Source organism: Neltuma alba, unplaced genomic scaffold (assembly GCF_004799145.2).
Source record: "Neltuma alba isolate B1F8T4 unplaced genomic scaffold, ASM479914v2 tig00012957_pilon, whole genome shotgun sequence".
Taxonomy (NCBI): Eukaryota; Viridiplantae; Streptophyta; class Magnoliopsida; order Fabales; family Fabaceae; genus Neltuma; species Neltuma alba.
The window spans coordinates 498,511-513,007 of record NW_021637317.1 but is presented as its reverse complement, the minus strand read 5'-3'; the positions used below and the strand labels follow the sequence as shown (position 1 = coordinate 513,007).

The window sequence follows — 14,497 nt, the reverse complement described above, 5'->3', positions numbered from 1 at the left end:
CCTTATAATCCTACATTGCCAACCCTCCAATATCTGGCATAGAAGTATCTTATGCAAATTCAGATTTCAAAGTATAAATCCCATGGAAATTATGGATGCAGCTGCGTTCAGAGGGCACAAACACGCAGAAACAATGGAAATGATGATGAAAGCGATAAGCAATGAATATGTTAACCAGACCTCTTCAATTGCAGAAGTATGTTCCTCTAGCCGCAAATCATGAAGCTTAGGAAGAGCATTTGCAGCACATTTTCTAACAAAAACAGAAGGATCTCTTGCACACTTCCCCACAGCAACAAGAACAAGAGGTGCAATTACATGAAGCCTTATACCAGCCATGGCACGAAGTGCCCATGCCCTCACCAGTGGGTTTGGGTCACCGAGGTCCTTCTGGAAACAATTAATTGATAGCAATGCTTCATTTGGACGCCTAAATCATTAAAAAGATGAAAGAATAAAAGCACTATCAGTGAGAGTAACTCATCATGTGCGGAAACCGAGTATAGAATGCCAAGAGTCAGGAAATAAAGCATGTACTGACTTCTAAATGCATAATTATAAAATATGACCATGACCAGCTTACTGCAGCTACATACTTTTCAGCATAATGCAGGAGGTACAAGTAGACCAGCTTCTTCACTTCAAAGATTGAGATGCAACATTTTAACAACCTGCAATCTCATTTGATAATGGAAAGAGAAAATATGGAAAACAGATGAGTACATGTTAGGTAGAAAAATCTTCGAACTAGTTTAAGTCATAGAACTAAATCGTTTTCTAGACGAACTGTAACTACAAGTAACCACTGAAAATTGTTCCCCATAAAATTTCGATGGCGAAATGAAGTTCGTATCCGGTGATTTTGTTACACCATGAATGAAGTACAAATCGAGCACCGCAAATCAACATATAGGTTAAGAAGCTGACAAATAATGATAAGCTGCAACACAAAATGAAATTGATTTCTTTACACTTACGTGAGGGAAGAAGTTGGCGACATCGAAGCCCTGGGCGATGAGGGCAAGCAATCGCTTAAGAGCTTCGCATTTCTCAGAATCGAACTTGCTGTCGAGTAGGGGAGCAATACTGACATCTTCGGGATCGTCGTAGAGATGGGCGTCTGTACCGATCCGGAACACCAACGTGGACGCTTTACTCAAAGATTCCGCCGTCGCCCCAAACTGTGGGAACATATTTTGGGAAGAATTTTTCCTGTCGCAACTCTTCTCTGATCCTCTACTAACTGAATTTGGAGCGAAGTTGGGAGTGCTTGGATGCCGAGAAAAGAGTAGATCGAACACTGGAAAATACCTTCGCTGGAATTGCCCCTTTGTCCCCACCTCCAGACCATCTTCATGGAAAAAACTTGTCACCGTACTTATACTGAGTCATCATCCACCTCATCAACCTAACAATCATCAGTACTAATTATAAGATTTTATTTGTAATCTCTGCAAATAATATCTTATAATTAAAAATGGTTAACAAGACTGATATTTAAAATGGACTGAAAGAAGTATATGGACGTGATTTTGTTTTTTTTTTCCCAAGAATGTCTCCTATTCTAATTCTTAAAATTTGTTATTTCACCTCTTTGAACATTTGGGCCAATAGAACTTTTTGTCTCCACTGTTACATCAAATATTATTATATCATGATTTTGAAAATGATTTTACAATATACGAAATAAATATATAAAAGAGTTTATCTCATTTTGTGAAAAAATACTTTTAATATGGATTAAACCAAACAATCCCAACAAAGTATAGTGTATGCTTGAACTTGGATGTACATGTGAAGTTACATATGCACGAGATAAGATATAATAATTATATTATTTTTGGTCTTTAGTACTATCTTCGATCCTAATTATAAGAGCTGGTTGACTAATTTGAGGAGATTAAGGAAATAAGTTAAATTAATTATTTATAATAAATAGGTGTTATCTTTCCTAAAATATCCGTACTAATCAAGTTTATTGGTTAAAATTATTATTATTATTAAAGGGACTATCTTGGGAAAGAATATATAAATATGAGAGATAAAATGGATTGAAGTCTTATAATTAGGACCAAAATAAAAATCAAATGAGGTTTTATATTAAGGATCAGAGGTAGTATAAGAGTTAATTTAATTTTTAATTTGATTTAAATATAAATATAGTATAATTATACCCTTTTTTTTTCATCGGATAGTCTTTTTTCCCTTCTTTTGACAGATAGTATAATTCAGAGGCTTTTTTATCCAGACACGACAAACAGTAAAAATATTTACTCAGATGCTATAAGATCAAAAATATTTACTCAGATACTACACTTGAAATCGTTCAGACGGTGAACGAGTTTAAATTTGTACAGAAGTTGTTCAGGCCAAAAACGACTTCAGTGGGACCCACATCCAAAATATGAAAGTTGTTCTTGGTCTGAACAACTTCAGTGGGACCCACATCACAAAATGGAAGTTGTTCTTGGTCTGAACAACTTCAGTGGGACCCACTATTTGTCTTACACTCCATGCGTTTTCAGCTTTCATATTTTGACCAGACTATTTCTGCCTTTTCCAGCCCCACGTAAAGTGTTCCTTCCTTCCCCAAATATTCCCATCAATATAGAGTAGTCATTCCTTATCTCTCATGCGTGAGTACTTTATTTTTGCATGTGAGTGTATAGTATGAATTCTACTTATATAAGGCATTCGGCATTCTTTTTATTTAATTATTCCAAAATTATAACTAAAATTCTAAAATTATAAATAGAATATTATTATTTTTTATTTAATATATTTATATTTAATTAATTCTATTTAATAATTAATAATTAATATTAATTAGATATTAATATAGATTTATTAAAAATAATAGTATATTGAGGAAATTTCTAGATTTCACATCTAATTGAATTGTAGAAATATGATAATCTCCTCCAAGAATTTTTAGAAAAAAATGTCAGATTCACATTTTATTTTATCCTTAGTTTCTAGTCGAAAGCTAATAATGTATTCTTACTCATCATAAGCCTTCTCCTCACTTAACGGAGTGAAAGGGGCTTTTGTTTTGCATGTTTTGGGTTTTGCAATCAAACCCAGCTTTGTGTTACTTAGGGAATTTTTAGCAAAACGTTGCAAACAAGGAAAAAAAATCTTCAAATACTACATAGTGAGAATTATTTCCCCAAATGCTACACTCAAAGTTCTTCTTAGCTTAAACAACTTTAAAAGTTCATTTTAATGAGAGCAATTTCTTCGATAAACATTGGTTCCCATGCAGTTGAACTTCATCCTGGCTTGAACAACGTTTAAAATTCATCTCAGTAAGAGCAATTCCTCCAATAAACCTTGTCTTCCGTCTAGCTGAAATTCATCTTGGTGTGAACAACTTTTAAATTTCACCAGCATCTGAACAACTTCTTCACAGTCTCTCACCACATAAATATTCCTACAGGGATGTTAATAATGGTCATATCATTAGAACAATGAGTTAATAATTATATAATGATAGTAGTAATAATTAATATTATATTAATTAAAAAGTGATTAAAGAAAATAAGTAATGATTAAATGTTATAAAATTAAAAAAATTAAAAATTAAATTGACATGAACAAAAATAAGAATTAATTTACCTCACAAATAATGACTCCCCGTGCCACATCTTGGTCTCCTCCGCGCACGCTATGGCCGTTGTTATATTTACTTCTTGAGTTTGATCTAATGTCTCATTTGTCTGCGTAGTTGACGTATTTAAATCAAACCAAGGTGATTCGGCTAAAGAAATTGATTGTCAAGGGGTGACAAATGCTTCATTTGATGGACCACCTTGCTCAAAAGAAGAAGTGTTATATTGATCGATAAATAATGCAGGATCATCAAATAAGAACATGAATGACTGAAATTGAGGAGGATTGGGTGAGTCAGAATGGGATAATGTTGATGATGATGGCATGTGATGAGGGTAAAAATGAGTTGGATTGGAAGAGGTGATAGGCTTGATGAGACTGGTATGTTATCAAAATGACTAAAATTTTGAGGCTCTTGTTCACTTAAATTTTCATTTACAATTGGTGGCTGAGTAGACAAGTAACCGCCTCGCCGTTTGCTTAGTCTATCTCGAGGAATTTGTAGACGGGGTAGCTCAACTGGTGGTGGAGCTGGTTGAGAATTCATATTAAACCGTTGTTCTCTAACTGCAAGTAAGATGTTACGCTGGTCTCGAGCAACTCTTTCTCGATAATCAATGCAATCAGAGCATGTTGAACGAGAATTAATTGTTAGCCTATATAACTGTTCTGCTATGTCAGCCTGAAATAAATAAAACATTAGGTTTGAAAAAATTTTCATATAAAAGAAAATGATGATATTGATCAGAAAAAACTAAAAAAAACCTTACCACATAGCCAGTATCACCACTAAACGTTACATATTAAAATTTTATTATAAATTCTAATATATCAATATAAAATTAATAATATAAATTACATATTTCAAATATATTAAATAAATAATTTTCTATTCATTCCATTTTATTCAAAAATATTATAATTAAATATTATTAAAAAATTAGCTAAAATCATTACTTCTGTTTTATTATCAAAAAGGATCTTAAAAACTATAAATATTTAGAAGGATTAAATATATTTAAAAACATTAAATTCTCCCACAACTACATTCCTAAATTTTTTCTAACTTATGTTCCATTATTGGATATTTTTAATGACTAAATTAGATAAATATTTGATTAAATAAATTAATTTGAAAATATTTCTTATTCAAAAAAATTGCCTCTGCTTCATTTTTCTCCTGGTCCCAACTTCATACTTCAAATGTTCAATTTAATTTATCTATATTATTAAAGAATAATTATATTCCTTTCAACCTCTAATTTCTATATTGCGAATAAATGCTTTTGATGAGATATATACTTTAGTTAACACATAACGGTAAATTTACATTAAATAATAATAAGCTTATAATAAATGTACTTGTGTAATTTTATATTAGGTACCGTTTAAGTGACCCAAAAAAACATCCTTATGAATGAAACAAAAATAAATGTTAATAACTATTTCACACTAGTTATTTAAAAATTATAATTACTTAATATGACGAAACAATTAGCTATTACTCCTCTTTAATAAATATAGTTGAGTACTGTTGAGTGATTTTTTTAAATTTATAGTTTATTATTTGGTCTGCCTAAATAATTATAATTTTTAAGATCCTCTTTAATAAATATTGCTTTCTCTAGGTCCTCCTCTCTAATTTTTCCAAAAAAAAACTCATTTCTTTTATTATTATTAACCCCATCATCAGTACTCTTTTTATTAGGAAAATTTTGACACCATTTAGTGCTAGCTTTCATTGGCTAGATACAAGACTAGACTAAGCTCACAACCAGGGTTGTCAAACTCACGAGTTTAAGTAAACTCGTGACAGGTATGTAAACTTGAATTTATGAAATTCATACATGAAGTCACTATGCATAATCAAATAATAAATAATTATAAATTTAATAAAAATTATAACTTGGACCACTGATTTGGATTTTCAATATTTTAAAGGTTTTTATAGTTAAATAATTTAACTGTCTTCTATGCATGCTTTGATATAAATTTTACGTAATTTTAACAAAAATAATTTTATCATTGTATATTAAAATTTTATGAGTGAGGAATATTATTCCATCAATTTTTCTTTAAATATTCAAGTATTTTTCATGACGTATTGACTGGCATAGGAGAAGTTTGATTACCATGCTCACAACCAAATATTATCTAACTAAATACATATTTAATCTGACTACATATTTACTCAAACACTATCTACTAAAAAAAAAGATATATATTTAATCAGATTATAAAAAAGTAAACTGTAATTTATTTTATATCTACATTTTTTTAATTAAAACAAACTCAACATGTAAAAATGACTAAATATAAAATTCTTATCCATCATTTAGCAAAATACATATCAAAATTTTTAAAAAAATTAATCAAGAGAATGTACCTTAATCAGAAGAAAAATTAAGCCTCAAGTTGAGATAAAACGTATGCAATATTTGCAAGGCCACACACACCACCAACTTCACGTGAAATTGTGGAAAGAGAAAGAAGAACTGAAGGACCTGCAGATAAAATTCAATTCTTCACGCACAATGCCTTATATATAGAGAAAGAAGAATTGAATTGTATGAAGAATTGAAGTTGAGATAAAACGTATTTACCTACTTCACGGGAATGCCTTACACATAGAGAAAGAAGAATGTGAGAAGTGAAGAGAAGCCTTCTGATGAGTGGGAATGGCGAATACCTTATATAAATAGAATTCATACTATACACTCACATGCAAAAACAAAGTATTCATGCGTGAAAGACATTGAATGACTACTCTATATTGATGGGAATATTTGGAGAAGGAAGAAACACTTTGCGTGTAGCTGGAAAAGGCAGAAATAGTCTGGTCAAAATATGAAAGCTGAAAACACATGGAGTGTAAGACAAATAGTAGGTCCCACTGAAGTTGTTCAGACCAAGAACAACTTCCATTTTGTGATGTAGGTCCCACTGAAGTTGTTCAGACCAAGAACAATTTTCATATTTTGGATGTGGGTCCCACTGAAGTCGTTTTTGGCATGAACAACTTCTGTACAAATTTGAACTCGTTCACTGTCTGAACGATTTCAAGTGTAGTATCTGAGTAAATATTTTTGATCTTATAGCATCTGAGTAAATATTTTTACTGTTTGTCGTGTCTGGATAAAAAAGCCATAATTCAGATGAAGTTTTGTGGCAATTTTGTATTTATATTAAGCGACCCGGCGAAACCCTAGGAAGAGAAGACTAAGGAGGAAGTCCTATATATATAAGCGGCGCGGCGGCTGATGAGCAGAACATTTCTGGGGCTGTGATTACAAAGAGAGAGGCTTGAGTGGGTCTGGTTGGAGCTAGGGATGACTATACCCGGAGCCTGAAGGTGCCGCCGACTCTCTTCGCTGGAAGGGTCCGGCTTCGGTATCTCGGCCTCTGGTCTTCCCTTCTGTTCCAATTGAATTCTCCCACCATGACGGATCTTTCCATAATTTACACTTGATATGAGCCCTCGTTTCTTCTACCTCTAGGGGTTTCTGGATATTCGCACTGGCTGGTTCTTTTGTGAGAGAAAACACTTGATTAGGGTTTGTTTTCTTGTTGAATACAGTGCTGACAGAGAAAGCTTGATCGAAGCATTTGCTTTAGTTGCAGGAAACAGGTTTTGTTCAGCAGAAGAAAGCTGGTTACCTGTATAACTTAGTAGGTGTGTTTTGATCAAGCAGCGGCCAGACAACCGTAGGGATGGTATCCACAGACTATGGGTTTCTTCTCATTCGTCTACTGATTCCATCCCACATTTTTTTTTTCCACTTGTGGATTCGTGTTTGTTTATATAGTCCTTTTCTGTAATATAATTGGAAGTGGGACAAATTGCAATATTGTTAAGAAAATGATGAACCAATCTTATAGAAACTAAATGACAACCACGAAAAGAAATTGTGGAAGTGTAGAATTCTCAAGTTAAATAGTGTCATAAGTGTTGTCTGTATAACATTATATATATATATATATATATATATATTTTGAGCAAAATGTATAACATATATATTAATGATGGAAAACAGACACAGTTTCTAGTACTGTTTGCTTTTGGCAAAGCGAAGGGCCAAGGTAGTGTTTTTGGATGTGCCAAAGAATGTAAAGGAATAAGTAAGACTATTGTAGTGGGTAAAGTGGCAGAGTCATTGTTTCTGTGTTAATGTTAAATTAAGTTGATGATGATACGGAAGGGAATGAGATTTTGTCAAAGGAACAGAATCTAGATCTAAAGCTGCCAAGTAAGAATATGAGATTTAATTGTTGCTACGAGACTGTAGCCTCTCCTGATCTCAAGAAGCCATCTACTGTCTAAGCCCACGTTTCCTACAAATTATGCCAAATGCATTAAAGAAAAGTTTTGCTTGCCTTCTCGCCCTGATAAATTACTCTTCTCGTTCTAAATATCTTATATATAAGGGTGTTATACTTAGGATCGGAGTTTTTTTGGCCGGGACTCCGAGCTCTGTGTGAAGCATTTCAAAATTTTTCCCCCAGCAGTGAGGTGTTTCAAATTTACTAGACTAATAATCCAACGGCTGTGATGATCCTGGATTTGCAGGCAACGTTGCCACACCTGCGCAGAACTCAAGTACCCTGTTGTAGCGCTTCTGGGCCCAAATCCATTCCCAGAACTCCATCATATTAGCCCAACAAAAATGACTATTGACATCAAGAAATAAATTCCCACTAAGAAAAGTGTCAATATTTAGTATTTGATAATGTTTCAAATAAAATTGCATCTGATGATTCTAATAGGAGGGGTTAATTCTTTATAATATGATAAATTAATGTTTAAATTTTTATTAAGAGAGATATTCATATTTAATTATTTAGTATTTAATAGTGTCTCAAACAAAATTATTCCAAGGACACTTGTACCTAGAATGAAAAAAATTACTTCCCAATACTTATGCCTAAAAAGGAAAAAAAAAAACCCCACTCGTCCTGATGATGCTCTATAAACCATCTTGTGCTTAATAATGTGGATATGCCTTTTGATCGTTTTTTATAGTCCCCCCATCCTTATTCCTTAGTTATTAGTAACAAAAGCTACGGGAGAACCCTTACAACAAAAGGGGTTATCTTATTGGAGGATTACTCTCCTTATTCCGCTTGCATCTAAAATATTTCCACACCCAGTAATGAAAATGTCAAAAGATAACACTCTTCGGGTCTTCCCTGAATGACGGGCACTCAATTCGCGCAAGAGTTTGCATCTTTAATGTTTTGCCTGGTCAACTTTTCGGTGTATGGTGCGTCTTGCGGCGTCATATGCGACTAACCTTATGTACTTTTTCATATAATGAAATTGGCTATTCTTTTTTCTCTTTTTTTTTGTTTGAAGGTAGTAGCAAGTGATGATCTCAGTCTTGGCTTCTAAAAGGAAATACTTAAGATACGCTTACACTCTCCTTGTCCTATTTATAAGTCGTTTTTAATATGTTTCACAAAAACTTAAAAAAAAACATTAAATTTTATTAACTCTCATTTAAAATTCAACAACTTTTAAACTCTATTCTTATTTAATATACAGTATACCTCATGCAGACAAAATCAACACAATAATAAATTAAAGATGAAATTATACATATATACGAAAAATTTCTCTCAATGCCCTATAAATAGAACCAAAAAAATATCTCCTCTCAGTGCCCTATAAATGGAACAAAAATTTTTTTTTCTCTTTCTGCCTTATAAATAAGGCAAGAGAAGTATTTAAAGAATGTATCTATGCTTGAATTAGGAAAAATTAATCTTTTGGTCTCTCAACTTTTAACTCACTTATAACTCAATTCCTAAATTTTTTACTCGCTTATAACTCAGTCTTTTATCTTTTTATTTTTTAATATTATTGTCCTTATTATCTATAATCCACTTCTGAGTCATCCTACACAGCATTTGAGTTATCCTTGTCATTTATGATATGTTAAAATTGCTCCACCTTGGGTCGGCTTTTGTGAAAAAAGTCTGAAAACAAAAGAAGGAAGGGCTGTGGCAATTATGAAGATGGGAAAGACCCAAAAAGAGAGAGAGAGAGAGAGAAGTTGCAGGTATGAAAAAAGTCGAAGCTTGAAGAGGAAAACAAACCAGATCGGCTTTGTGAAAAATTACTCCACCTCAAATTCCATGCTGCCACAACAATGCTCCAAATTCATTTTCTCACCTTCTCTCGTACCTCACTCCACTTCAGTCTAACTCAAAGCCGCTATCTTCTTTTCTTATCATCGCTTCTTCTGCTTCGACTGGGTTTCACTTCAAGAGCAACGATAATGATCTGTGTAAAAATAAGCTTAAGTGTCTTTCTAGTTCTCTTTTTCTCATTTATCTTATTCTTCTATAATTGTGAATAGAAGCTAGGGAACTAAAGGTAGTTTTATCTTTTTAATATTAAATAATAGTTTAACTTAATATAAGGAGTCATGCGGTGGCTGAAAGAATAAACAAGGGGAATTGAAAATTAAAGAAAGGGATCAGGGAGAAGCCGCGGAAGAACAAAGGGAAAAGAGGGGAACCAAAGGAAAGCAACAACGAAGAGGAAAGGAAAAAGGGAGATCGAACAGACCATAGGTGAGAACGAATATCAGTAGACGAGATTGATGGTTCTTCCTCACATGATGTAAATTTTTAGCTAACTTAAAAAAGAGGTGGAGCTGAGGTGGACCAATTTTAACAATATCATATTTGACAAGGACAACTCAGATGCCATGTAGGATGACTCAAAAGAGAGTTATAGATGATACGGACAATAATATTAAAAAAAATAAAAAGATAAAGAACTGAATCACAAACGAGTTAAAAATTTAGAGACTAAGTCATATCAAATCATAATTAAAGTATTAAGTTATAAGTGAGTTGGAAATTGAAAGACCAAAAGATTAATTTTTCCCTTGACCTGTAACAAACATGACAAATATGCTCAGAATATTGCCATTGGGACACTAGTACTTTATCTAAACTTGACTAGTAAACCTCCGGCTCCCTCCCCCCGGGGGTTCTCTTTCATCTTTTTTCCCTCTTTTAACTTCCATTTTTACATTATCTTCATTAGCAATAAAACTCATTGTGAATCCTTTTGTTCCCCTCATGCAATCATTGAAGTGAAAATGACAAATAAGAGACCATTAATCAATACACAAACACATTCATTGAACTTAGAAGGAACTGAAGAGTAAATACAAATAAGAATGTACTAAAACTCACAGTCTCTCACATGTAAAAGCGCACAGCTGCGGGCGCAACACTTAGCAGCCAGCCACTTCAGCTTTCTCCTCGAAATTCACTTTCGCTTTACCCCAATCCCTCCCACTCCCAAGAAGAAAAAAACAAAGAACACACTAACAAGTCAAAAAGTTTCCACTCTGTCTCCACGTACTGCTACCTTTTTTTCCCTCTGCTCGCCGTTCCCGCGTATCCACATTCCAAAAGACAGAAAAACCAATTTTAAAAAGACACAAACAGGACTTTCTTCTACTTGTTTTGTTTTTTAATATAGGATTGTTGGCCGGGTAGTTCTGAGATCAGACCCTGAAGTTCTTTCCCGTGAATGTTTGGCCGAATTGCCAGTTGGAAGGGACGATGTTCCAGGAGGTGGAAGTCCGGCGGTCGCTGCCGGTGACCCTGAAGGACAGTGACTGGCCAGCCAGAACGGCGTTGGATTGCCAGTTCTGACCCCAATTACGGCTCATGCTCATCCACTCCGTCTTCGAACCCTTCACGGTCACCCTCACTATATCCCCTGCTCCGGCCACGTTCGTTATCAGAACCAGGTTGAAGTATTTGAACCCGTTTATCGTAAACCTTATCCCTCCGGCTTTCCGGCAAGGTACCCTGCACCCCCATCACACAATATCAGTCACTGAATCATAATCCATAACATAATGATGAAGTTGAATCATTGAGATATGAAACACTGCAAAAGTCATCATGGTAACAACAGACGAGGTACACAGTACGAGGCATCAGGATCGCAAGATAAAGATTCGAGATCGAGAGATGGTTTTGCTTATAATTTTGGTTGGCTCGGGATTCGTGTAATTACGCGGTGTGGGTTCGTCAAATACCTACGTCAGACTAGGACACGGCTGTGGGACACAAGGGAAGTGATTGCACTTCAACAAATCAACGGTTCAGCTTTTATCAAGAACAAAAAAAAAATGGTACGATTCCTGATCGGGTTTCCCATGACTGAACCAATCATCTACTATTTTCAATACTTTCAACTCCTTAACGCGCTATAGCAGAAGCAGAATCTTGCTGCAGTAAATTTCTCAGCTACTTTTTTACTTGTTCCACATCAATTGGAAATCTATATTAGGAAAAATGATTAAGAGAGCAAAATAGGTTGTTCATTTATTTAGATCCAGAAACAACATTAACAAACAGTGACAACGAGATAAAAGTAGGAATAGTGTTAGGGAAGTACCGGCGGTAAGAGACAGGGACGATGCCGGCGCGGTACTCGGCGATCTTGAGGAACATCGGCATGGCGAGGTCGAAGTGTGGCCGTGGGGGGTTGCACCAGCCGCCATTGTCGCTGGGAAGAGCATAGTTAGGCGGGCAAAAGTTGGTGGCCGTCACGAAGATCGACGGGCTGCCGGGATGGCACCATTGTGGCTCGCTTCCACACTTGATCTCGAAGCAAGCCCCACAGCTCAAGCCATTGTTGAACAGAGCTGTGCTCAGCGCCGCCGTGCTGACCCCATAGCCTTGGCTATACAAGTTTCCGTACCCACACGCCCCTCCTGCACATACAACGCAATTCGCAGAATTTTTAACTAATGGGTTTCACTTAATAGACAACTTGAGTAGTAAAGCTTAAAGCTTTTTCTCGTTTAGGTGAAGAAATGAAGTAAATACCCATGGTGCCGGAGGCGTCGCTGCCGCCATAGAAAGTAGCGTGAGCGTTCTGCCACTCTCCGCCTGTGTAGACGCCAGGAATTCTAGCGTCGGTGAGGGCCAGAGAAGCGATAAAGGAAACAATGGCGAAGAGAGTGGGAAGAGCCATTGGGGTCAATGCTAGCTCTTGGGATCGCAGAGAGTGAGAATGTGAATGAGCTTCTGAGGAGGAAAACAGAGGAAGTAGGGGCTATTTATGGAGGCAGGGGAGGGAAGAAAACTGGCAAAGTGATAATTTTTTATTTTTTTTAGCTAAAGAAAAGTGAAATTTTGAGGGACGCAATTATCATCCTTAATTAATGCTTCATTGTCTCCTTTACGCCGTAAACAACTTTTCCCACTGGGAAAAAAATAATTAATTTGTTTTGAGAAAATTACACTTAAAACCCTGAAGTAAATATTTATATTCAATAATTTTAAATTTCAACAGAGTCAATAACTCTTGTTGAATTGGCTATTTTATTAAGTTTATATTTCTCCAGTCCTAAATATCATATTCACGTAAATAAATTTTATATTTAGAACTGGAATAGTATTAACTATTAAGAATGATTATTATTAAATTATAAAGCATCAATATATCAGCACAAGCATTATATTATAACATTGTTTGATTATTATTATTATTATTGTTATTGTTGTTATAAACTAGTCTGTTCAAAATATAATGCACCACTCCATATAGAAAAAAAAATTATACCAAAAGGTTATTTATATTTTTATGACAATTACTAAAAAAATATAATATGTGAACCTGAATACATATATAGAACATAATGAATGCACATATACATTGTTTGTATGCATGTATTAATAAATTTCTATAGTCCATGTTCTTCTCTATTTATTATCCTTTTTCTTATGTCTCTGTTTATTTATAGGCGTGTGTGAGTGTTTTTTTTTGGGGGGGGGCTTGGGAAAATATCTTTGAAAAGACGTGTGTTAAAATATTTTTGTTTTCAAACTTATTTTGTAATTTCTTCATTTTCATCATGCGCATCAAAACTCGGTTTTTTTTTTTGGCCGTATAAGAAGGCTTTTAATTCTTGATTTCTCCTTACATTCCACATCATAGAGTTTGTCATTTGCGTACGCAAATATTAAAAAAAACGAAAACCTTAGAGTAATGCAGAATAAAATATTATTCCCTCTCTCATCTTGTTTTTATGGCTGAACCTCTCATCTTTGATATACTGATATTTATAATTAGATAAGTAGTTTACAAATACTGAAAAAAATTAATTATTTTAATTATTTTTGACAAATACATGTCGATTTATCTAAAATACTCTTTATAATCATGTGTATAGCAACATCTTTTGATGAAATTCTCTTACCACATGCAATGAATATGATACTTTGGTGAAAAAATTATAAATTAAAAAAACAAATTGGATTAAAATCTTATATTTAAAATTAAACCCAACTTATCGTCTAGCTCTTATGTTTTGGACTGAAAGTAGTGTTTTTATATATAAATACATGTAATTGTTATTATTGAGTAAAGTATATTTTTATTTTCAATACATATAAAAACATGGCAAGAAAAATTAAAATGCCTTCTCTTGAGTGCAGGGGACAAAAGAAGGATGGGGGACTGATGAAATCCCTTTGCTTCACATGCACGTTGTGCTTTGGAGTGACAAGTAATATCATAATAATAATAGTAATAATCAACTCCCATTTTTATTAATTCGGTTCTTTCTTTCTTTCTTTCCTTTTTCATCTTCTTGTTTTTCTTCGCTATTTCAAGTTAATCTTCTCGGCTTTTGTCGGAAAATAAATCCCCCTCATCTAAGAAGAGCCCCATACATAATTTGTACTTCTCCGGTCCTTAATATATGATCTAATTATTGAGTTGGTTTTGGTCCTAAATATAAAACCCATTTCTCATATTTATTAATTTTCTCTAAATTACCCTTATGAATACTTCCTCAACCATAATCAAATAGAAGAGGGGGATAAGGTATTAAAAAAGATA

The 14,497-nt window shown here is 34.0% G+C and overlaps 2 protein-coding genes and 1 non-coding gene across 3 annotated transcripts; 1 reads left to right on the top strand and 2 right to left on the bottom strand.

Annotated features, from left to right (window-relative positions):
* Positions 1 to 180: 180 nt before the first annotated feature.
* On the bottom strand, positions 181 to 1,223 carry LOC114732962 (AP-3 complex subunit beta-2; the record flags this gene model as incomplete). The annotated part of the gene is made up of 3 exons (XM_028920364.1): positions 978 to 1,223; positions 597 to 671; positions 181 to 430 (listed from the first exon to the last, which is right to left on the bottom strand). Coding segments are annotated over exons 1-3 (441 nt in total), but the record flags the coding sequence as incomplete, so codon positions are not given.
* Positions 1,224 to 7,224: 6,001 nt separating this feature from the next.
* LOC114732982 (small nucleolar RNA snoR143) lies at positions 7,225 to 7,381 on the top strand. The gene has a single exon (XR_003739041.1). It is a non-coding gene; the product is annotated as a small nucleolar RNA snoR143 (small nucleolar RNA).
* Positions 7,382 to 10,742: 3,361 nt separating this feature from the next.
* On the bottom strand, positions 10,743 to 12,678 carry LOC114732979 (expansin-A4). Its single transcript, XM_028920397.1, has 3 exons — positions 12,478 to 12,678; positions 12,044 to 12,362; positions 10,743 to 11,448 (listed from the first exon to the last, which is right to left on the bottom strand). Exons 1-3 carry the CDS (start codon positions 12,623 to 12,625, stop codon positions 11,139 to 11,141), a joined length of 777 nt encoding a protein of 258 aa, XP_028776230.1. The 5' UTR covers positions 12,626 to 12,678; the 3' UTR covers positions 10,743 to 11,138.
* Positions 12,679 to 14,497: the final 1,819 nt, after the last annotated feature.